At 54.3% G+C, this 23,215-nt stretch overlaps 2 protein-coding genes across 2 annotated transcripts; one reads left to right on the top strand and one right to left on the bottom strand.

The window, feature by feature from the left end:
• Positions 1-5,885: 5,885 nt before the first annotated feature.
• Positions 5,886-14,942, top strand: INPP5J (inositol polyphosphate-5-phosphatase J). Its single transcript, XM_043559229.1, has 13 exons — positions 5,886-6,043; positions 7,682-8,835; positions 9,182-9,298; positions 9,430-9,538; positions 9,748-9,864; positions 10,200-10,375; positions 10,788-10,899; positions 11,040-11,149; positions 11,288-11,471; positions 13,384-13,521; positions 13,683-13,760; positions 13,877-13,981; positions 14,180-14,942. The coding sequence occupies exons 1-13, from the start codon at positions 5,939-5,941 to the stop codon at positions 14,684-14,686; spliced, it is 3,012 nt and encodes a 1,003-aa protein (XP_043415164.1). The 5' UTR covers positions 5,886-5,938; the 3' UTR covers positions 14,687-14,942.
• Positions 14,943-15,055: 113 nt separating this feature from the next.
• On the bottom strand, positions 15,056-23,028 carry PLA2G3 (phospholipase A2 group III). Its single transcript, XM_043559230.1, has 7 exons — positions 19,942-23,028; positions 18,795-18,927; positions 18,412-18,546; positions 17,841-18,148; positions 17,009-17,138; positions 16,783-16,899; positions 15,056-16,133 (listed from the first exon to the last, which is right to left on the bottom strand). The coding sequence occupies exons 1-7, from the start codon at positions 20,480-20,482 to the stop codon at positions 15,929-15,931; spliced, it is 1,569 nt and encodes a 522-aa protein (XP_043415165.1). The 5' UTR covers positions 20,483-23,028; the 3' UTR covers positions 15,056-15,928.
• Between the last annotated feature and the right edge of the window lie 187 nt (positions 23,029-23,215).

Genomic DNA, 23,215 nt, shown 5'->3' with positions numbered 1-23,215 from the left:
AAATAAAAAAATAAATGATGCAGCATAGTGTTGAATGACATGGAGAATGTTCATAATTATGGTATTAAAAAAATCAAGCTATAAAACAGTAATATCAGTTGGGAGTTGTGATGCTCTGGGCTGCAAGTCATTGAAACCCCAAGTTAAACTGACTTAAACAATAAATGAAATCTGTTGGGTCAAATAACAAAAAATTTAATGGCAAGGAGGGCTTCAGGTGAGTTTTGATCCTGTTGATAAAGTCACCAAGACCTGATCTCTCTCCATTCTGCTTTCCATAGTGTCAGCTTGTCATTAGGCCAGTTACCTGCATGGTGTCAAGATGGCTGCCAACAGGACCACAGGCTTCTTTATTCATATCTAATTAAGGGAAGATGATATTTTTTGGTAAACTTCTCAGGAGAGAAAGCAAGCTTTCTTTCCCTTAGCAAAAGTCTCCTTATATCTCACTAGTCCATACATGATCCAATCATATGGCTAGGGGAATGGAAATTGCTCATTGGCTTAACCAGTTGAGACCCATTCCAGAAGCCTATCGAGGATATGTGCTCCGCGGGGCGCCTGGGTGGCTCAGTCGGTTAAGCAGCCGACTTCGGCTCAGGTCATGATCTCGCGGGTCCGTGAGTTCGAGCCCCGCGTCTGGCTCTGTGCTGACAGCTCAGAACCTGGAGCCTGTTTCAGATTCTGTGTCTCCCTCTCTCTGACCCTCCCCTGTTCATGCTCTCTCTCTCTGTCTCAAAAATAAATAAACGTTAAAAAAAAATTAAAAAAAAAAAAAAAGGATATGGGCTCCAATGGATGTTGTAGCATCAACAGAGTAGCCAACCAATTTTATAAAATACACATATAAAGATACATATGCCTAGACCGAATAACAGAATTTAGAAGGAAACACCCCAAGAAGTCAAAATGGTCATCTCTTGGTAGACGAAATTACAGGGTGAATTTTTCCTCCTTTATACTTTTCCCCATATTTTCCATAATAAATATGTATTAGCTAAATATAAACAGTAAACATTGTTTACAAAAATAATGGGACAAATGCCATGGGTTCCCTCAACCTTACCCCATACCTCAGCAAGAGCCTCAGAGTGGCTGAAGCCAGTGGTCCCATGGAGCCTGTGGCTTTTCTGCTGACAGAGCCAAACCTCAGTGCCTCATGGGCCCATGTTGTTCACTGGACAGATGCCACCAAACCACTCTCATTGCATTAGCCTAGATGCTGTGGCCTAGAAGGGCCACAGCCTGGGCTGCTGAGGGTTGACTAGCCAGGCAGTAGAACCAGTGGTAGAGACACTGGCCATAACAGTACCGGGAACATTCTGGCATCAGTACCCATGGGAGGCCCAGGATCTCCCAGAACAGATCTCTGCTTGTAAACCATGCCCTTAAGTGGCATTTTGTAATCTAGGCTAGCAGCTTTCCTCAGATGGGTCTGGGTTTGGGGTTTTGTCTCTGATGGGGTCAGACTCAGGGTCTGGGCAGCCCTTAGCCTAAGGCCAAGTTTAGAACTGAATCTGGGACTGGAGTCAGGGCAGGGCTCAGTCAATAACTGGGCTTGGGCCTCAGTCAGTGACCAGGATCAAGGCTCAGTCTATGACTACACTCAGGGCTCAGCCTTTGACCACATTCCATGCACAGTCTCAATCCAGGGCTTAGTGTGCCACCAGAGTTGTGTGACCTGGGGTCAGAGCTCATTTTGAGGTCAGGATTCAATCAATGATTTTGCTCCATGCTCAGTCTGTGTCTGAGACCATAGCTCAATCTGCCACCAGGTTCAGGGGTTAGTTAATGACTAGACTCAGAGCTCAGTCTAGACCTGGGGTTGGGGCTCAGTCTTAAATCAAGGGTTAGTCTAGACTGGGGTTAGAATTCAGTCTGTGACCATGGCTCAGTCTTAGGCGAGGATCAAGGCTTAATCTGGGTCTAGAATCAAGGTCTCAAACTGGGATCAGCCTTAGGGGTTGGATCAGGCTTGGGCCCCAATTGGGTTTAGTACATGTGTAGAGTCACGGTTCAATCTAAGACTTTGGTCAAGGTAAGGTATAGGCTTAGTCTTGGCATGGGATCAGGGCTCAGTTAACACCAAAATTAGGGTTCAAATTGGATCTGGGATCAGGGCCAGGGTTTAGTCTGGCTCTATGCACAGTTCTGAACTCCAGAAAAGCAATTTCTGGATACATGGAGCCCAGGGCAGGTCAGCCTGCAGGAAACAACAGCCCCCAAGCAAGTTTATATTCTTGCAGTAAGCCTCCCCTTCCTTGCCGAAGCCGGTGTCCTAGAGCCTTCTAACCTACATGGCTCTGCTGCCCAAGATCCCCTCGCACCAGAATAAAAATAGCCACTCACTTCAGAGCAGCTGACAGCGGGTGCTGGGCTGTCTGGGAGGAGGGGGAGCTAAAGAGAGGGAGGAGGGATGCCTGAGCTCAGCTCCAGCTGTGTGACCTTGGGAAAGTCACTCCTTCTCCTTGAACCCATTGCCTGTGGGGCAGAATGGGAGGTGAGGATGACACCTGTGCTCTCGAGAGGGTGAGAATGAGGAGACAATGACATAACATGTGGCACTCAGTACCAGTAAGGAACCTTGGAGTGAAGGGAGGAGAAATGTTCTTCTGTGCCCTGTATACTTCCTTCTCAGGGAAGACCTCCTTAATGCTTACCTCTTCCACCTTCCTATAATACCCTATGGCACATTGTACATCTCCAGAGATTTATCAGCTAGTGGCCACAGTGTGACTTCCCTTACTGTGGGTCTCAGTCAGGGTGGTCAGGGAGCAAAAGGAAGGAGGGCACACCCTTTTGTACCATTACCATCCTCAGGTGCCCTTGAGAGGTGGCTCAAGGAAAAGGAATAGGAAAGAGAAAGTCTGCCTTCCCTGCTTATGGTGGATTTACTCTGAGCCAAAGGACTATGAGGGCACATATCCAAATTTTGCACGCTTTCATAGCCCAGACCTTCCATACTCCATTCTTTTGTCCCTGCTCCTCCCTCTGCTTCCCAGAACACTTCTCCTTTTTCCAATTTGGCAATACTGACTCTCCTTCAACGAAGGTGTTCAACAGTCACTTCTACGGGGGAGAATTATTCACTCCCTCCCCAGGAACCTTACTCTTTGACCCCTACTGGCTGTGTAATCCCTAGAGCTCAGTTTCTTCCTCTGTCGAATGGGGATCTTATTACCAACCTCACAGGGTTACTATGGAGAGTAAGTGAGATAATTTGTCAATCATCAGCTCCCTCCTTTCCTATTCCTGACCTAAACAGCCTGAAGTGTAGCACTAAGAGTTTCCAAGAGGGGGTTGGACAAGATGTACCCTCTGCCTTAGTACACCCCCCACCCCGACTCCCTAGAGTGAAAGGAGGGAGCCAGGAGGGGCCTTTGGAGACAGCCGTCTCCAGGGGGGCGGTTCTCCCTGGCAGCTGCCCCCAGCCTGCCGCCTGGAGCCCCAGAGCCTGTTATCAACCTCCTGAGTCATCACACCAGGAGCTCAAATATAGCTCTCACCCTGCTCCCTTCTCACCCAGGGTCCGCCCCCCCCCCCCCCCCCCCCCCCCGCCTCCTTCCCCTGGTAAAGCCACATCTGGGTCTCAGAGCCCCTTTCCCTTCCCCCCAGGAATGTAACTAACACTGGGCCACCAGTGATCAGTTTCAGATCAACCAAATGGGCAGGTTGGAGCAGATAATGATGGTGATATTGATGACGATGATGGCACTGGTGATGATAACTTCAGAGCAGCTGCCCTTACTGAGAGCTTGCTTGTGCCGGGCTCCATGCTAAACACTTCATATGTGTTATCTTGTATCTTCACAGCAATCTTAGGTGGTATCTATCATTTTTATCTCCCTTACACAAATCAGAAACCGGAGTGACCTCCCCAGGTAAGTCAGTGGCAGGGCCAGAAACAAAATCCCCTATGGGATCTGACTTCAGGGAGAGAAGATGATAGAAAATCCTGGGCTGTCCCGCAGTGTGCAGGAATGCTCTGCTTGCTCATTTGCATGATATTTGCCTGGCTTCCGAAGGACATTGATGCCCCTGTCCTACCCCTGGATGGCTGAGCCCTATGACAGATCCCAGTCCCTGCCCCCACCCTGCTTCCGGGATTACATCCGAGGCTAGTACTCATGGGGGCCTCAGCTTTCTTTTCTGTACAATAGGAGTCAGAGGACCGGGCAGGGTTAAGTTCAAATTGTCCTTCCCTCTTTAGTGGCTTGAGCACCACCACCATGTCCACTCTCACCTCTTCCTTCACCACCCCCTCCACCTTCACTTTCAGCTCTACCACCATCTCCTCCTCCATCAACATAACACCCCCCACTGTCTCCCTGCCCCTACCTCTCCTTCACCCATTACTATCACCCTCATCACCATCACCACCCTCCCTTCATTCTACTACCTCAACCATTGCCAACATCTATAACCCTTATCACCTCCACCACCTCCATTTATATGAACCATCGCCACAATCTCCATCATCCGTGTCAGTCCTTCACTTCCAACATCATAATTATGTACATCACTATCTCCACCACTACAGCCACCTCCCCGGTAACCATCACTTCCACCACCCTTCATCACCCCCAGATCCTTTCTACTCCAGGGCCCTAACGTGACCCGGGCCTCTGCTGCTGCAAATCCCAGCCTCACAGAGACGCTGGCCTGGCAACACAGACTAGACCCAGAGACTGTCAAGCAGAGGTGGGAAGCCCATCCAGGAGAAGGGGATGAGGCATCTGTCTACATGGCTTTCACACAGGGGCCACGTAGTCCCATGGGGATACAGAGGTGACTGTTGACCAACAGAGAGCTCTGGGTACAAAACGCTGCACCTTTTCTTCCTAAACTGAGTGAGATCACTCCTCTTGGAACAGTCGAGCAATTCCAGAGGAATCAGGATTTCAGGGGCTGCTTAGCAGATAAAAGTGAGAGAGGGAAAGAGGCAGAAGCAGAGGGCCCACCATCCTCCCTGGCCACCTCTGAGCCCTGTCACGCATTCACTCTTCTCAGTGATTGAGTCAACCGCTCATTCAGCAAACACTTCCCCAGACCCCGTGCTGGGTCTTGGCCTTCTAAGTTTCCCAAGCCTATATTTGACCTGCCAGTCTGTTCCCCCACTGCTGGGCCTTTCTCCACCCTAGTTCCCTAGCCCCAGATACCCCAATTTGTTCCTGCGGGTCTTGGGTCACTGAGAAAACTCCCTTTCCTCACTGAAACTCCCAAGACCTCCCCAGCTCACCAGGTGACCTTGAGCTAGTCCCTCACCCAAACCACACCCAGTGAGTGCCTGAGAAGAAAGATGAGAGGGGCTGGCCTGTGGAGGCAACCTGGGCTGGTGACAAAGTGTTTGCAGGATAGCAGGGGGTGGTGCTGAGGCTGAAATGGGAGGGGACTCCAGTGGCTGGAGCCTGAGTGTCTGGCTCTGGGATGGAAAGGATCAAGCCAGGCTGGGGAGGGCACCAAGGCCCGAAAATGGGGCAAAGGTGGGGGCCAAGGCAAGCTCTGGGCTGGCAGGGAGTCAAGAAGGTTGCAGGATCATGGCAGGGATTCAGGTGCCTCTGCCATCCTGAAAAGGGTGCTGACCTCTGAGCTACCTGTCTCTACCTTATCCTCAGGTGTGTCAATATCCTACTCTTGAATAAGGGCCAACCAGGCCTACTGGCAGGAGAACGGGGCAGACAGACAGCCCCCTCCATGCTGCCAGTTGGGAACCAGGCCAGGCCAATGGGCACACTCTCCACCCTGCCCCTTGGCCATTGCAGCCTCAGCAGTCAGCCTGAAGGGTTCCCAGAAGGTAGGCCACCTCTAGGCTGGGAAGTGGGTGCCTGTGTCTTTAAATTCTCAGCAGGTTGAAACGGCTGATGACATCACTGGTTCCCGGGAGCGGAGGAGCTAGAGCCAGAGCCCGAGGGAGCCCGGGCTGCTAGGGGCTGCAGACATGGAGGGCCAGAGCAGCAGTGGCAGCAAGAGGCCAGGCACCCGGGCTGGCCTGCGCCCCCTGCCCATGCCCCATGGGGTTTCTCAAACTGAGGCACCTTCCAAGGTAAGACCCCTAAAACCTAGCCCTCCCATCCCTGATCCTTGGTCCCACACACCCCCACACACCGCAGGCACCCTGGTGCCCCTGGCTGAGGGGCTGGCACTCTCCTTTGCCCACCAAGCAGGGGCTAGGCAAACAGGACACTTTGGGGGCTGAGAGGGCAGTGATGGGACACCCAGAGAGAGATGGAGTTAGCCATAGCTAGGAGCCCCCAGGAGAGCCCTAGACTGGGTGTCAGGGAATCCAGCTGTGCTCCAGCTTTGCTGTGTGACCTTGGGCAAGTTGCTTGTTCTCTCTGAAGCAATGCAAAATGAGGAGGTTTGTCTTTGTCCCTGAAGACTAAAACGGTGACATCTGGGATGTCTAAGTTGTTAGTGCTGGAGGCGGTGTGGTGGTTGGGGGGACACTTGGAGCCAAGGAGGATGCCCAAAATGCAGCCTCAAAGAGCTAAGTTTGGGGAGGAAGGTGGAGGCAGAGTTTCAGGTTCTCTGAACCGAGAAGGACACTGGACACAGACAAAGCTGCATGTCTGGAGGCAGGAATGGGGCCACCTCAGGGCGAGTGTAAACCTTCTGCTCTCCCTGGCAAAGGACGTTTCATCCCGTCTTCTGGAGACAGGGGCATCAGAAACAGAGGACAGATGGGAAGGGGGAGAAGGTCCCAGCAGGGCCTCATGTCCCCCCACTCCACCTGCCAGACAAAAAGAGGGTACATGCTTGCCTGTCCTCAAAGGTAGGGGAGATGGGGAGAAGGTACAATTTGGGCACAGAGAAGTGCAATGCCAGGATCAACAGAATCCTGGACTTTGAATGTTAGAATCACACTTGATGAGAATGGATGATTCCACGGGCTCAAATGAAACCCTAGCAAATGTTGGGGTCATAAATGCAGAGACTATGAGACCAAGGCTTCTCAGGAACAAGGTGTGGGCAGAGATCCTTCACCAAATTCCTTCATTTTACAGACAAAAACTGAGGTCTTGGGCAGAGAGGTGCTTGCCTAAGGTCACACAGAGCTGGGCTTGGAATTGACATGGCCAGTCTTAGTCCTGGGGTCTTGCTCCTACATGGAACTATGGGTACTGATGAGGAGGACAAACAGGAGCATGACCGAGGAGTTTGGGATGCTTGGCAGCGATGAACCTGAGGGTTCCTGGGTGCTGTGAAGGGAAGGAGGGGTATTTAATAAGCTAGACCCGAAGTGTCCAGAGAGGACAGATCTGGGGTGTCAGGTCAGTACCCCTTAGCCAGGAGAGCAGCAGGAAATGCAAGGAGCGTTGCCAGGGGAAGATGGCTTCAGCCATCCAACGCTCCAGCATGACCAGGGAGTTGGTGTCAGCCAGGAAGGCAAGGAGACAACCCTTAGGTTCAGGCTCACACCTTGCCTCCTTTGAGTTGGGGTCTTAGTTTCCCCATCTAGGAGAGGTGTCAGACTTGAGGGAGGGGATAAGTTTCTGCATCCTGTTTCCTCCCAAAATGAAGGTGATTCACAGCAGAATGGATTGAGGTGAGAAATTAGGAAGAACTTCCTTGCAAAGATGTGCGTTTCTTAGCTAGATGGAGTTGACCGGGGTCTCTATGGAAGTTGGGGCCCAAGCCCCTGGTTAGGGCTACCCTAAGTCTTTGACTTGTCTTCTGCAAGGTGGACTCAAGTTTTCAGCTCCCAGCGAAGGAGAATGCAGCCCCAGTACCCTCCGAACCAAGATTGGCTCTAGCACCTGTGGGGCCACGAGCAGCTAATCCACCTTCCACAGAGGGGCCAAGGCTGGCTCTGGTGTCTCCCCGACCCATCCTGGCTCCGCTGTCTACCCCTAGCAGGCAGAAAACCGCTCCTGCCCGCCACAGTTCCAACCTGGCTCCAACGTCTGTGGGTCAGTTAGTCATGTCTGCCCCAGCTGGGCCGAAGCCTCCTCCAGTGACCTCAGGCTCAGTCCTGCCTCCAACATCCCTGGGGCAGCTGGTAATGTCTGCTTCAGCAGGGCCAAGGCCTCCCACAGCCACTCTGGGGCCCAGGCTGGCTCCAACATCCAGGGACCAGAAGCAGGTGCCACCTGCCTCCGTGGGACCCAAGCCAGCACTCGCTGCTTCGGGCCTGAGCCTGGTCCTGGCATCTGAGGAGCAGACACCACAGCCCCCCTCCAACTCTTCCCCAGTTTTGTCATCTTCTCAGGAACAGGCCCTGGCTCCAGCATCTGTGATACCAACCCCAGCCTCTGTGGGATGGACACCCGCTAAACAGAGGGATGCCCCAGCCCCTAAACCTCTCCCCTCTTCTGAAGGGCATCTCCAGCCTTCAGCTCAGACATCTGGTCCTTCGGGCTCCACATCCTTGATCCAAACACCCCCAGACCCCCGAATCTCCCCCTCATTCAGAGCCCGTCCTGAGGCCCCCCGCAGCAGCCCTGAGGATCCTGTCCTGTCCCGGCCACCCCAGACCCTGCCTCTGGATGTGAGCCAGAGCCCTCCAGAGCCTACTACCCGTTCCCCAGGACTTCTGTCCCCCACCTTCCGGCCAGGGGCCTCCTCGGCACAGACTGTGCCCCCACCTCTGCCCAAGCCACCCAGGTCTCCCAGTCGTTCCCCCAGCCGCTCTCCCAACCGCTCCCCTTGCGTCCCCCCAGCCCCTGAGATGGCCCTCCCCAGGCCTAGCACCCAGGGGGCAGGACCTAGTGGACACCTGAGCCCCAGTGTTCAGCCCCAAGAAACTCCAGCTCTGGTCACCACCTCCCCTTCTACATCCACCTCATCATCCTCTTGGTCAGCTCAGCCTACCTGCAAGAGCGACCCTGGCTTCTGGTGAGGGGGCCCTCTCCCGAGGAGGGTTGGTGGGGCTTGAGCTCCAAAAGTAGCCATTCTTCTAGGGTGGCTTACCCTACACTGCCCCAGTTTATTTCCCTGAGGAAGACTCCTTGCGGGTGCTGTGCCTACTGTGGGATCTTTAGAAGACAGCATCTCCTGCTAAGGGACTTGCCCACCCCTGCCTCCCTCCGGGAGAATCTAATAGGAGGGATATTGGGCCCACAGTCCTTCTGAGAGCTTACACCCACACCTGCCTCAGTTTATTTCCCCAGAAAGAGCCCTGTGGGAGGGAGGTTGAAGATGAGGGAGTGGTGCCCAGTGATAACCCCTCCTACACCCCCAGGATCACTGTGGTCACGTGGAACGTGGGCACCGCCATGCCCCCTGACGACGTCACATCCCTCCTCCACCTGGGCAGCGGTGGCGATGACAGTGAAGGGTCGGACATGATTGCCATTGGGTGAGGGGGCAGGGCATGTGGACCCCGCTCCTGAACCCCTTATGCCTCCCAGAGCTTTGCCCATGGGAGGGTATTCTAGGGCACTCCCAGACCCATAGTGACCTCATCTCCCACCCTGACCCCACCACCAGGTTGCAGGAAGTGAACTCCATGATCAACAAGCGGCTCAAGGACGCACTCTTCACAGACCAGTGGAGTGAGCTCTTCATGGACGCGCTGGCACCCTTCAACTTCGTGCTGGTAATGTTTCCCTCAGCCCCTGGAAGGGTGGAGACCCCTGGACTCCTGGCCCTTGCTCTGTCTGGACTCACCATGGGGCCTGCTGGGCCTCTGTTGCCAGGTCTGTGAAATAGGAGGATGGAGGAGCAGATCTGAAAGACTTGGGGAAAGGGCACAGTAGGGCGGGAGAGTTGTGTGGGGTCCCTCAGCCACGTTGCCTCTCGCCGCAGGTGAGTACAGTGCGGATGCAGGGCGTCATCCTGCTGCTGTTCGCCAAGTACTACCACTTGCCTTTCCTGAGAGACGTGCAGACTGATTGCACACGCACTGGCCTGGGAGGCTATTGGGTGAGCATGGGAACAGCCCTGGAGGGGACAAGGCCCCAAGGGGTCTATAGATTAGTTCCCTGGTCCCCCAAGCATAGGCAAGGTCCCCTCCCCTTTGTCCACCTCTTACCCTGAGGTTTACTTCTCCCCAACCCCGCCCAACACCCCACACCATTTTCTAGACCCAGCCCTCTTTCTGTTCCTGACCCATCCCAGTGTTCCGATCCTTTCCTAGAACCCACCCCTCTCTAAGCCTTTTCTAAGGGCTGGCTGGCCTCACCCCTCTCTTGCCCCGCTCAGTGCCTCTTCTATTTGCCTAGGCCCCACCCTTGACTCACTCCACCCTGTCTCCCAAGGGCAACAAGGGTGGAGTGAGCGTGCGACTGGCGGCCTTCGGGCACATGCTCTGCTTCCTGAACTGCCACTTGCCAGCGCACATGGACAAGGCAGAGCAGCGCAAGGACAACTTCCAAACCATCCTTAGCCTCCAGCAGTTCCAGGGGCCCGGGGCACATGGCATCCTGGATCACGAGTATGGGCGCTGGCGGGGCTGGTGAAGGAAGGGTGGGTCTCAGAAGACAGAGTACAAATACTTGGCCACAGGAACCTGAGGGCCAGCCTGGGTGGACCTTGTGGGGGAGAGGCAGAGCCTATGGGGGTGGGTGACCACCTAAACTACATCTAGGAACACGAATGCTGGTAAGTTTGATGGTGGGGCAGAGCCTGCTGGGTGGAGCTTTGGTGAGGGGTGGGGCCTTGCTGAAGGCCCCAGAACCTAACTTTGTTCTAGATCCACATCCCCCTGCTGCTCCTTGGCAGGGTAGATCTGCTGCCACCCACTCCACCCACTGCATCATCACTAGGGGCATCCAGTGCTGTCGTTGGATGGGGGTAGAGAAGGATCTTTCACCCCATGGACCCTCCTGACCCCCACCCCTGAACAGCCTCGTGTTCTGGTTTGGGGACCTCAACTTCCGCATTGAGAGCTATGACCTGCACTTTGTCAAGTTTGCCATTGACAGTGATCAGCTCCACCAGCTCTGGGAGAAGGACCAGGTATAGAATCCCAGCCCACACCCTAAACACCAAGCACACAGAGCATGACTGGACACACTTTTGTATCCTCAGCTCTTGCCCTTGCTTTCACCTGCCCTGTCCAAGCTGTTGTCCAATTCTGCCCTTTTGGACCTTCACAGCTCAACATGGCCAAGAACACCTGGCCCATCCTGAAGGGCTTCCAGGAGGGGCCCCTCAACTTTGCACCCACCTTCAAGTTTGATGTGGGTACTAACAAATATGATACCAGGTGAGCTCAGCACTGGGACGAGGTGGACACGTGGGCTGAAGTCGTCTGGATAGGGAAGAAAGCGGGGCAAGAAGTAAGGCTGGGGGCTATGCCTCAAACCCTATCCCCTGAAACTTGGGTCACCCCTGCTCACTGCAGTGCCAAGAAGCGGAAGCCAGCCTGGACAGACCGTATCCTGTGGAAGGTCAAGGCTCCAAGTGTGGGTCCCAGCCCTTCAGGACGGGAAAGCCACCGGCTCAAGGTGACCCAGTACAGCTACCGTAGCCACATGGAATACACAGTCAGCGATCACAAGCCCGTGGCTGCTCAGTTCATCCTGCAGGTGAGTCCTGGCTTCATGTTCCCCTCATGACATCCCCAGGTCCAGCTCAGCATCCCTTCATGGGGACATCCCCATGGCCCACCAGTAATCCCTTGCACCTGCCTTCAGCAGCATCCATTCATCATAGCAGAGTGGGAGTGGGTTATGATCTCCATTTTCAGATGAGGAAACTGAGGCTCAGAGACACAGCATCATACCAGGGTCACACAGCTGATAAACAGAAGAATTAGGATTTGAACTCAAGCTAGCCTAATTTCAGAGTCTATGCCTTTTCCACTAATCCCTAACTCTGTTCTGAGAAAGGATTAGGGCAATTTATGCTAAAATTTGCTTTATATATTCATATAATAAGACCAGCAAAATCAAAATGTTTATTCAGACTCCATATAGTTTTCATTCATATTTATTCATTATTTGTTTATCATTTTACTATATGCCAGGTGCTATAAGTGAGGTAGTAATGGGGAGGAGGAGTAGAGACATGAAAAATACAAAGCAAAATTCTAGTTACTATAATTTAACATTGTGTTTAGGGTTGAGGTCTCTGGTTGGCAAAGTCAAAAGGAGAAATGCTAGAATGTCAGAATGGGACCTGAGAGACCATGTAGTCCAACACTCTGTTTTTCTATGGGGGAAACTGAGGCCTTCCAGTGGGGTAGGCATGTACCCCAAGCTGCACATACTCTCAGCAGCAGAGGAGGGTAGATCCCGCCTGTCCAGTCCTGAAACCCAACTCTGGGCTCTCCGATTCCCTTGATCTGATAAGAGCGAACCCTGCAGACCAGAGAATGTTTTCCCTGGTAACTTTGTCATGTGGTCAGTCAGTGGGCCATTGGCCAGTATCCTCAGCTGGGAATGCAAATCTGCCTACATCTGGCCTCCCATAATCTTTGGTAAGAGACTTGGGTATGAAGTTTAACCTTCAGTCAGGAGCCTCACCTTCAGAACCACTCCTTCTGGGTGACTTTTGAGTGCCACTCCTTTTGGGTACCCTGACCTCCCCTCCTCATCAAGGACTCTGACACTTGCAGAATGTTACCTGTCAAGCACCTAATACGTGCTAGTCCCTGTGGCTTTGTCATCCCTTTGAATGCCTTAGTAGGCCCTGAGATATCTAAATTCTCCTCCTAGTTTTACTGGTGAGGAAAATGAGGCTCAGAGAACTTAAGTCTCTCATCCAAAGCAACACAATCAGAACGGGGCTTAGTGGGAGTTTTGACCTACAAGGCCCTGGAGAGCGTTTCTAAGAGGCCACCCCAGGCAAACCTTCTGTTAGGAACCTAGGGACAGGGAGAAGATGTGCTGGTTTCTTCTGGAACAGCCTGGCTCAAAAACTGAGGAGGAGTGAGGGAAACCTGAAACCACATAAGCAAGGGAGCAAACAAAAGCTGGAGGCTGACACACCATCTGAGTCCTGAGGGACAGAGAAAGAGCAATGACAGAAACAGGGGTACACTATTCACTTCAAAGCTGTATTCTTACTCCCTTACGAGGCTATGGGCATAAAGAGCCCTGGGCTGGAGGGTAGAAAGCCCGGCATTTATCCTAGACCTATTCTTTTTTTTTTTTTTTTAAGTTTATTTATTTTGAGAGGCAGGGAGAAGGGGCAGAGAGAGAGAATAAGAGACCAAGAATCCCAAACAGACTCAACATTGTCAGCACAGAGCCCGCTGCAGGGCTTGAACCATGAACCATGAGATCATGACCTAAGCAGAAATCAAGAGGCAGATGCTTAACTGACTGAGCCACCCAGGCGTCCCTATCCTAGACCTGTTTTGCCTCAGTTTCCCAGTCTGTAAGGTGGTTTCAAAGGCCCTTTATCTCAGCCTATTTTTGCGGACTCAGGCCCAAGGGCCCTAGGTACATGGGATACTCGAGGGTCTCCCCTGATGTTCCCCCTGCCCCTGGGCAGTTTGCCTACAGGGACGACGTGCCGCTAGTGCGGCTGGAGGTGGCAGATGAGTGGGTGCGGCCAGAGCAGGCTGTGGTGAGGTACCGCATAGAAACAGTGTTCGCCCGCAGCTCTTGGGACTGGATCGGCTTGTACCGGGTGAGAAGGGCAGGGATGGTCAGTGACTCAGGGAAGGGAGGGCCTGGAAGAGCAGCTGGGTACCCAGGGGGAATTACTGGCTTCTCCAGAGTTTGTTGCTACACTGGGGGGCCACTGGAGTAAGGTGATAGGAGTCATAACCCTGATTCCTCTCGCCCCAGGTGGGTTTCCGCCACTGTAAGGACTACGTGGCTTATGTCTGGGCCAAACATGAGGATGTGGATGGGAACATCTACCAGGTACTTAAGGGGAGGGGAAGAGTGGGAGGAAGTCCCTGTGGCCCTTGGGCTCAGGACTTGGCTTGGTCAGTCTTTGAGGCTGACCCCAACCTGGGCCTATGCCCTGGGCCCATCAGGTGACCTTCAGTGAGGAGTCACTTCCCAAGGGCCATGGAGATTTCATACTGGGCTATTATAGCCACACCCACAGCATCCTCATCGGTGTCACTGAGCCCTTCCAGGTGAGTAGGTCAGACTGCAGGACCAGGGGTACTAAAAGCCCCTGTTCAAATGTCACAGTTTCCACATTCTGCTCCATGATCTCCTACAAGTAGCCTAACCTTCCTGGGTCTGCCAATGGGCAGGGTTGGAGTGGTTCCAAGACGCCTTGAGTGGCTGGTTGGGGAGTGAGACAAACCAGTAACCAACCTTCCTCCCAGATCTCGCTGCCTACCTCGGAGTTGGCCAGCAGCAGCACAGATAGCTCAAGTGCCAGCTCAGAGGACGAGGATGACAGTACCCTGGAGCTGCTTGCACCCAAGTCCCGTAGCCCCAGCCCTGGCAAGTCCAAGAGACACCGTAGCCGCAGCCCGGGCCTGGCCCGCTTCCCCGGCCTTGCCCTGCGGCCTTCGTCCCGTGAACGCCGCGGTGCCAGCCGCAGCCCCTCACCCCAGAGCCGCCGCCTGCCTCGGATGGCCCCTGACAGGGGCAATGATGGTAGCAGCCGGGGCAGTAGTGAGGAGGGGCCCTCTGGGCTGCCTGGTCCCTGGGCCTTCCCACCACCTGTGCCTCGAAGCCTGGGCTTGCTGCCTGCCTTGCGCCTGGAGACTGTTGACCCTGGTGGTGGTGGTTCCTGGGGACCTAATCGGGAAGCCCCAGCCCCTCATAGCCTGTCTCCCAGTCCCCAGGGCCGGCAGGGGCTAGAGGAAGGGGGCCTGGGGCCCTGAGGATGGATGGGCAGATGGGCCCAGGCAGTCCCCACTGTGCCCCAATCTTCTGCAAACCCACCTGTGTCCCTCTTGCTGCTGCTCCAGCTTTATCCGCACCTGCCACTGTCTTGGCCAGGGGTGGCCATCTGGGGTCCCCCAAACTGAGTCCCGGCACCTCAACTGTGACAATCAGCAAAGCCCTATTGGCCCCCATCTGGGATGGGGGGGGGCAATCCTGGAGGTCATCAATTAGAAATTAAATTCTCCAGCATCACTCCTGGCTCCTTCCTAACTTGTTAGCAGTCTGGGGGTCGGGGTAGTCAGAGGATCAGACTAAAGAGGAAGACGATGACAGATCTGACAATTACCAGGCACAAGCTGTATATATACATTACACATGCCATCTCTTTTAATCTGCACCACAACCCTGAGTTGTGGTATTGAGTTCAGTGCAATTCTTAGACCCCTTTCACAGATGGGCAAACTGAGGCCTCCAGGAGGTGAACCTCTCCTAATCAGACACCTAACCACAGTTTGGCTCTATGTTACAGGGAGGGAACATTTACAAGGTGCTAAGCACTGTTCATGTATTGGTTTACTTAATCCTCAACAATCCTATGAGGTAGGTCCTGATTACACCCTGCTTTTTCAGAGGAGGAAACTAAGGCTCAGAGTCAGGGAGGCCCCTTGCTCAAGGACACAGAGATTTGGGCCAGGGCTGGGCCAGGAAGGGCATGGCAGCTGTTAAGAGAAGGGATCCCCCAGGGAGAAGAGTTAGGAAGCCCTCTCTAGCCACCCTCCTCTTTCCTGGATTCAGACACAGGCACTTCTGTGATATCCCATCCTCTGACCTACTGCCTCAGGCCTCAGCAGATAGGTGCTGGGGTTCCTCTGAGCAGGGTCTTGAGACACGTATTAATTTTGCGACCTGAAGATACATGTACCTCTTACTAGTACCTCCTGAGGCTGCTGTAGTAGGTTACCCTTTCCCCATTCCCCAGAATGAGCCTCTTGAACACCACATCCAAGCACAGAGGGGTTGTATCACCAGCTCAAGATTGCTCAGCACAGCAGGAGATGTGGTCCAGCATTTCAGCCTTGCTCCCTCTTCCCCCCATCCAGCCTCCCAGCCGTCCACAAGGGCCTGTGCTATGCTTCAATCTAACACATGGAGAGTAGGCCAAGACCCCCAGGGCCTAGCAGAGCCAGGAGCAAGGTCCAGTTTGGTGCCCAGGAGAGCTGGAACTGAGGTCAGTGGTTCTAGGATTTCTGCTGCCTGTCAGGTCTCCAGGCTGCCTGGGTCAGCTGCAGACACCGGTCATAGAATGACATGGGGGCTCTTGGGTGATTTGAAGGCCATACCTGCCCCTCATCTGTGGTCACACCCCAGAGCTGGAGTCGCCTCTGCTGAAGTCGCTGCAAGTGCCGAGCTGACACCTTGATGGCCCTAGGGTCTCTGAAACAGCTGTGAACGGAGAAAAGTGGGGCAGGTGGTCATGGCTGCCAAGGATCCCACCCTGCTCTGCAGACAGGGGGACCGAGGCCTAGAGAGGAGCAGGGCTGGCACCAGGGAAGGGTGGGTTACATCTAGAAGGGGGCAGAATAAACCTGGGCTAGCACCCAGAGGCCCCAGTTCTGCTGCTAGCTGGCTGCAGAAACCCGGGCCAATCTGGACCTCGGTTTCCTCACCTGTAAAAAGGGAAAGGTAACAAGCAGCTTTCTCTGGGAATCAGAATTGAAATGAGATTTTAGGTTAAAAGCAAGAGTTAAGCAAGTAAGCCTTTTACTGTGTGCCAGGTAGGCCTTGGGCTATATGTGTCACACACGCCATTTCCTTGGCTTCTACATCCATTTTACAAATAAGAAAATGGAGACAAGGAGAGGTGACTCAACTTGCAACGTCACACAGGAAGTGAAAGAATCAACATCAACCCACATGAACCAACTGCAGAGCTGAACCTGGAGCACCAGGGAGTAGGGTATGATGAAAATGGAGCTCAGAGGTGCCCTAACCCCTTTCTCCATCCCCTTAGTCCTGGCACACATCCCCATCCCCATAGGCAACCCACCCCTTGGGAAAATGTCCCCTCCCTCCTGGCCTTGCCGTGACTTACCCTGTGCCCTCAGCACAGTCCAGTGGAGGGGTCAGCTTGAAACAGGTTGTGCCTAGCAGCTCCCAAAGTATGCTGGTGCCTGCAGGTGGGCTGTGGAGCCTCAGGAAGCGTGCCAGGCTGAGGGCAGAGGCAGGATTAGGCTAGGGTAGTGCCTGGCCACCCAGCAGCCCCCTCTTAGTGACTGGCAGCAGGCTGCCCACCCCCCAAGGGTCCAAGCAGGCCTCACCGGCGTGTGCAGTTGCAGTGGAAGAGGGGCTCATGAGCACTATTGAGCAGCTGGAACTTTGTTTCCTGAGGCCCGATCTGCTGCTCACATTGATCCAAGTGGCGGAAGCTGCGGCAGGCTCGGCGGACATCTGGGTTGGGGGAGCATGGTGATGAGGGTAGCCCAGTCCCCAGCAAAGCCCTCCAATGCCCACTGCCATTTAGGAGGAACATAGGCACATGCGCTCAAACACAGTGTCCTCGTGTCTCATGCCCTTCGTGCCCTCAGAGTGCCACACACATCACACACACATATCACACACACACACACACACACACACACACACACACACAAACACACATGGCAGTGCCACCATAGGGGAAGCCCAGAAGAAGCCTATGGGCTTCCATAGGGGAAGCCCAGGGTGATCAGGAAAGGCTTTTTGGAGGCAGAGACTGCTAAACCGAGGCTAGGAGAAAAATTCAGGAGAGTGCTCCAGGCAGAAGGAACAGCATGAGCAAAGGCCCAGAGGTGGGAGAGAGCAACCAAATGAGGTTTGTGAGTTTCAGCTGGGAAGTAGAGTCTGCAGGACCAGCACCTGAAGGCCCCTGGGTGTTGGGACATCATCATCTGAAGTAAGAGGAGCCAGGTGGGGGCTCAGTGAGGCGTGATATGGTCAAGTTTAAGGCTTATGAAAACCCCTCTGGCTGCAGCATGATTTGATGGGAGAGGTTGGGAGACCCCCAGGAGGAGTTTGGAACAGGAAGGGAAACAACACAGGGTCCTCGACCTTGTACAGAGGCAGTGACACCTTCCCACATCAGGAACCCCCAAAGTTAGGTTTGGAACTCACCCTGAGGTTTTAGGCCACTCCATGGCCCCTGGAGGCCTGGATGGGTGACCTCAAGCCAGGCTGTGGGGGACATATCAGGCTGGGTGGAGGCCACAGGGGTCCGGAGGGCTGTGGTGTTGGTTTTGATGGGGTGCTTAGACCCTTTCCATTGCGGTGGTCGCTTCTGAGGACGCTGCTTCTGTTGTGGCTTGCTAGGGGCTGGGTTCTGAAGGCTGGGAGGCTGGGGGGTGGCTGGGGAGCTCCAGGAGGCATTATAGAGGGTCCTGGGCTGGAGGTGGGCAAGAGGTATGGAGCCATACCTTCTGCACCTGGAAGGTGGCAATTGGTAACTCATAATACCCCTCCCAGAAGCCCTAGGTTCCTCTCCATGGAGACCAAGTTTCTGCCAGTCCCATCCCTTGTCCCACTGGGTTGTATTGGGCACCCAGGGAAGGTCTGCATCCTGGCCCTGTCCTGAGGAGAAGACAGGGAGGATGAGGCATCATTCCTTGGAGGACAGACATACAGGCAGGCATCCCTCCCTGGGCTCCCTCTCTGGCTGGGAAGGAGATTGAAGGGGGCAGCTACATACCCTCCCCACCAGTACCACGCCACACACGCCTCCTGCTCCTCCAGCACGAAGCAGGGGACCTCCAGCACATTGAAGAAGGCCACACCCACGATGTCCGAGATGGAGTCCTGCTGGTTCTTCAGGCATTGCTGGAACCTGCCCCAGAGCTGGTACTCAGGTCCCTGGACCACAGAGAGCCACCTGGCTCCTCCTCCAGCCCACCCAGTCACTACCATCCAGGTGGTTTGGGATCCAAGAGTCTCTTCTTCTCCTAGGGCCAGCTTTCCCACCTGCATGGTAGGGTGTCTGACTAGCTGATTCTTTAGGATTCTTTGGAATCCCAGTCTCTGCACCCAGGAACTACTCCACCCGTAAGTCCCCAACCCTCTCTGCCCACTGCCAACCTGGCATCACAGTCACAGTGGGAGATGGTGTGGAATCGGTAGTTTCTGATACCATAGCTGTACTGGAAGGGCGAGATGTTCTGTGGGCATCGGTCATGTTCCCGGCAGCAGAGATCAGGGCCTTGGAAGATCCCTGCAGGAAGCAGGGGCAGGGGCACCAGCTCAGCAGGGTCCTGGGCACCACACACTGGCTATGCCCATCCAGTGCAAGAAGCAGGGACCTTATTCTCACCCCAGCCCTGACACAGATGCCCTGGGCGGCCTCAGACCACTCTCTGTGGGACACTCAGTTTCAAAGCCTGAAGAGAGCACCCATGCACAGCCTCTACTGGGCAGCTCCAAGTGCCAGGCAGCCCACCCAGGAGCCCTTGTCCAGGAAAGGGACTTACTCAGGGACTAAAGTCTGCCTCCAGAGCTCCCAAGCTCACACCCCAAATAAAACTCAGAAGTTATGAATGTGTGTGGAATGGAATGGCAAACAGGCAGGGTGCAACCTTTCTCATTGGCACGATGAAGCATTGTCAGGATGCCAGTCTGCTCCAACTCAGGTGCCAAAGCCTGCCCCCAGCCTGCCATGCATGCACAAAGACAGCTGTACTGACGGTGCAAAAAAGTCATCCATGTTTGTTTGTCAGTAAAAAGCAATAGTGCCTTTTACTGAGCATTTCCCAAGTGCCTGGCACTTCCCACACCAAAGCTTACAGCAGCCCTGCGAGGGAAATGTCACTTTCATGGTTCAGATGAGAAAACCAAGGTTCAGAGAGGGGAAGTGACCTGTTCAGCTTGAATTTGCTAACCCAGGTCTTTGGGTCTCAGTGTCCATTCCACTGGGCACCTTGTCCTCATAAAGCTTCCTCTTAGGTGATGGTGTTTTGGCTTGGACAACCTGGGACCCATCCCAGTCCACCCCCTCCCTGGGATGGTGATTAATGAGGACTCCAAGATTTGACTAGAATGTTTCCCATCTATGACCTAATTCAAGCAACCCATGATGAGACTTATGGTCACCCCATTTTACAGATGAGGACATTGAAGTTTACAGTGGTTAAGTCATTCCCCCAAGGACACACAGTCTGGAAGAATGGGGGCCAGGGCAAAAGCCTGCACTTCCCTCCCCTACCCCCTAGTCCACATCCCCATCACTCACCCAACTCTGTGGAGTTTCCGGCAGAATCCCCGACTCCACACCACAGCGTGCCAGGCATAGTCCAGCCTCTCTTCAACCGCTGGTGTCCTATGCTGCGGGGTGCTCCTCTGTGTCCTTCTACTTGCTCTACCCTGACCCCTGCTGCTCGCTTCTCCCTAGCCCCTGCTGGACCCTCTTCAGTCCCTCGGCAGGCTCCCCACTGACTCTGAAGTGTGGCCAGGGCTCTCTGCAGCTCAGGTCCAGGGGTTTGGATGAAGGTGCCCCGGGTGATCTCACCAGCACAGAGAGCACTAAAGGCTGCAGTGAGCTCTGGCTCGTCTTGCTGGCTACAAGATTGCAGCCTCCCGTGCTCATCCCAGTGGGTGTGGACCAGGGCCAGTCCCTGGGCATTCTTGCCCAGAAAGCTCAGGGTCCCCAAGGGGCTGCCGGGGATGGGCCTGGCCAAGTGGCAGGAGGTGCTGTCCCAGAGGAGGGCAGAGGAGCTCCCCACAGCCACTCCCAGGAAGCTCAGCATCCCTAACAGCACTACCAGAATCCCCATTCTGTCCTGGCCCAGCCCAGTCAGACAAAGCCCCCACAACACCTACCCCTGGCAGCCCACGAGGCAGCAGATTTAAGCAGCTGAGCGGAAGCGGTGCCCTGCAGACCCTGCGGCAGGGCCAATGAATGGAGCTTTGGGAGGAGTAGGAAGGAGGCTGGAGTATGGGGTGATCTCTGGCTTGTAACTGAATCCACCGGCTGGGCAGGCCGCTGATTGGCCAAGGAGTGTACTTGCCAAGGCCCACGCCCCCATTCACCATGCCTTTCTCATCCAGTCACCTGCTGCCAGCCCCGCCTGGATGGGGACTGTGGGAGCCAAAGCTTTGGGCCCTGGGGCAGGGGGCCAGGAAGGGATCCCTTTCTTCCTAGGGAGGGAAGAGGGTTCAGGGGCTCAGAGGAAGCTCCCAGAACTCATCCTTAGACCCCCACCCCAGTAGTGGCTGCCACACCCACCTCCATGAAGTTGGCAGAGGGCCATGGCCTCTACCAAAGTTGGGTGAAAGAGGTGAGGGCAGGGTTTGGGCCCTGTAGCTACCCCCACCCTGGGAGCTCCTGAGGTTTCTGGTAAAGGGTGCAGCCATCTCCTGGCCACCTGGAGTGTGCCCTCCCACCATCACCCAGGGTTGGTTCTAAGAAAGCCTCTTGGCATAATCAGGGAACAGCACCCCAGGGCTCTCTATTTCCTGGGACTCAAAGACAGAGGCCTGGCCAAGCAGCAACCCTCTTGATCTGATGGTGGAAACATAGCCAGAGCAGAACTTGAGAGCAACATGGGGCGGAGCTATGCTCCAGACTTAAAGGGACTATGGCCCCCAGAGGAGTAGAGGGCTGGGCAGGGGTCTCAGTCTGCAACCATCTCCATCCTTGGACTGTAGCCACCAGTGGGACACAGTAGCATCATGTGCTCCCCAAGAGGAGTGGCCTCTCCACTAGGGAGAGTTTACAGCCAGCACGTGTTCCTGTGTCCCAAAGCTAACGTATCATTCGCCTTCCAATCATCCAGGGAAGTTGGGGTGCTTACACCCATAATGCAGATGAAGAAACTGAGGATTGTTGAGGGTGAGGAAACCTCAGGGGACAGGATCTAGCTAGGGAGGGGTTAGAGGCTGGCAGTATAGTTCTTGGAAAGCTTTACTGGGAGATCAGAGCTGGTAGGGAAAGTGATTGTCTGTCATTCTTCCCATCAGCCTACTGCTCCTCCAACATTCCTCCCAATCTCCATCCAAGTCTCTTCCAGGAGGGTGAGCCCCAGTGAGGCAGAGCCACGGGCAGAGCTGGGGGAGATGCTCACTGTGCATAGCAGGTAGAAGGGGGGCTTTAGGGTGTGCAGGCCCACCTCTATACTCAGAACCAGCCTGGGCCTGTGGTTCAGGAGGTCATGGCTGGGGACAATGAAGAGGGAGAGAGGGTGGGAGTAGCCCAGAGCCAAACTCCTTCTCTTCAGAGGTTGAGAAAAGGGATGTGGAATAGAGTGTGGTGGTGGGAAGGGTAGGGAGACCTGGGGTTCCTAAAGGTAGGAACACCACTGAACAAAGGTGGGTCCCTCTGGGAAGAATTCTAATGTTTTGAAACCATTGTTCTGGTAATTTTCCCTAACTGGAGGAATGGCCACCCACCTCTGCCCACCTTTTCCATATTACAGAGCTCATTACCCACGGTGGCTGGGAGGTCCCATGGCAGGAACTCAACTTTCAAGGTCAAACAGACCTATCTGGGGTATTGACACTGTGTGACCTCAGGCTTTGAAGTCTTAACTTCTCTGAGCCTCAGTCTCCTTATCTGTATGATGGGTCTTATCACAGTAGTCAGTTCACGGGATGTTGGGTAAAACTCTCCACCCAGGGACTGGCATCCAGGATACTGTCACTAAAGTCTCAGGACATCCCTGGGCAGGAAGCAAATTGACCAGGAGAAAGCAAGTCTCCAGATTTTCAGGCCTCAGCATCCATCAAAGTTAGTTCCAACTAGGCCATGACCTGGTTTTGTGACTTCAGGCTTGTCCCTCTCCCTCTCTAGGCCTCAATTTCCTCCTCTGTACAGCGAAGAGCATGATGGCGGTGACCTTTGAGGTCTTTTTTAGTCTGGGCCCCAAAAGAAGGCAGGCTGGGGCCTGCCCAGGCCTCAAGGGAAGGTGTCACTGGGTTTTCCCTTCAGATTCCACCCAGTGGCCACGTCAGTCAACCTACAGGACAAGCTTTGGAGCCCTGCCTCCCATTGGGTGCCCCTCAGAAGCCTTGTCACAGAGGATGGCAGGAGCCAAACCAGCAGGACAGGATAGGCCAGGCCCTGCAGACAAAAGGGGAGCTGAGGCTTTCTTCTGGATCCCCACCTGTCTGGAGTGGGGCAGGGTTCACAGTGAGTGAGTGAGGGGCAGGGGTCTGTGGGGTCTGATCATTTATCGCTCTTTCTGTCCATCGGTCCCCATTGCTCTGTCACCTTTGGCTTCTCTCTCATCCTTCTCTCCCTTGGTCTCTTTCCCTCTCTGGCCCTGATTCTCCTCATTTCTTTCTCTCTCCTGTATCTCTCCCTCTCTCCATCTTTCTCTGACTCTAACGCTCCATCTCATTTTCTCCCTCCATTTCTTTTTCTTTCCTCTGTCTGTGTGGCTTTTCACTGCCCCTCCCCCTGTGTTATTGTCTCTGCTTCTCTCCCTCCCTCTCTATCTCATTTCTTGTGCCCTTGTGTCTCTGAGGATCCCTGTCCTCTCCCCTGGCTCTCTTTCCCTCTTTTTCCT

The sequence above is a fragment of the Prionailurus bengalensis genome, chromosome D3, assembly GCF_016509475.1.
Source record: "Prionailurus bengalensis isolate Pbe53 chromosome D3, Fcat_Pben_1.1_paternal_pri, whole genome shotgun sequence".
Taxonomy (NCBI): Eukaryota; Metazoa; Chordata; class Mammalia; order Carnivora; family Felidae; genus Prionailurus; species Prionailurus bengalensis.
Note: the sequence above shows the minus strand (reverse complement) of the source record. Positions and strands in the feature narration are given on the sequence as shown.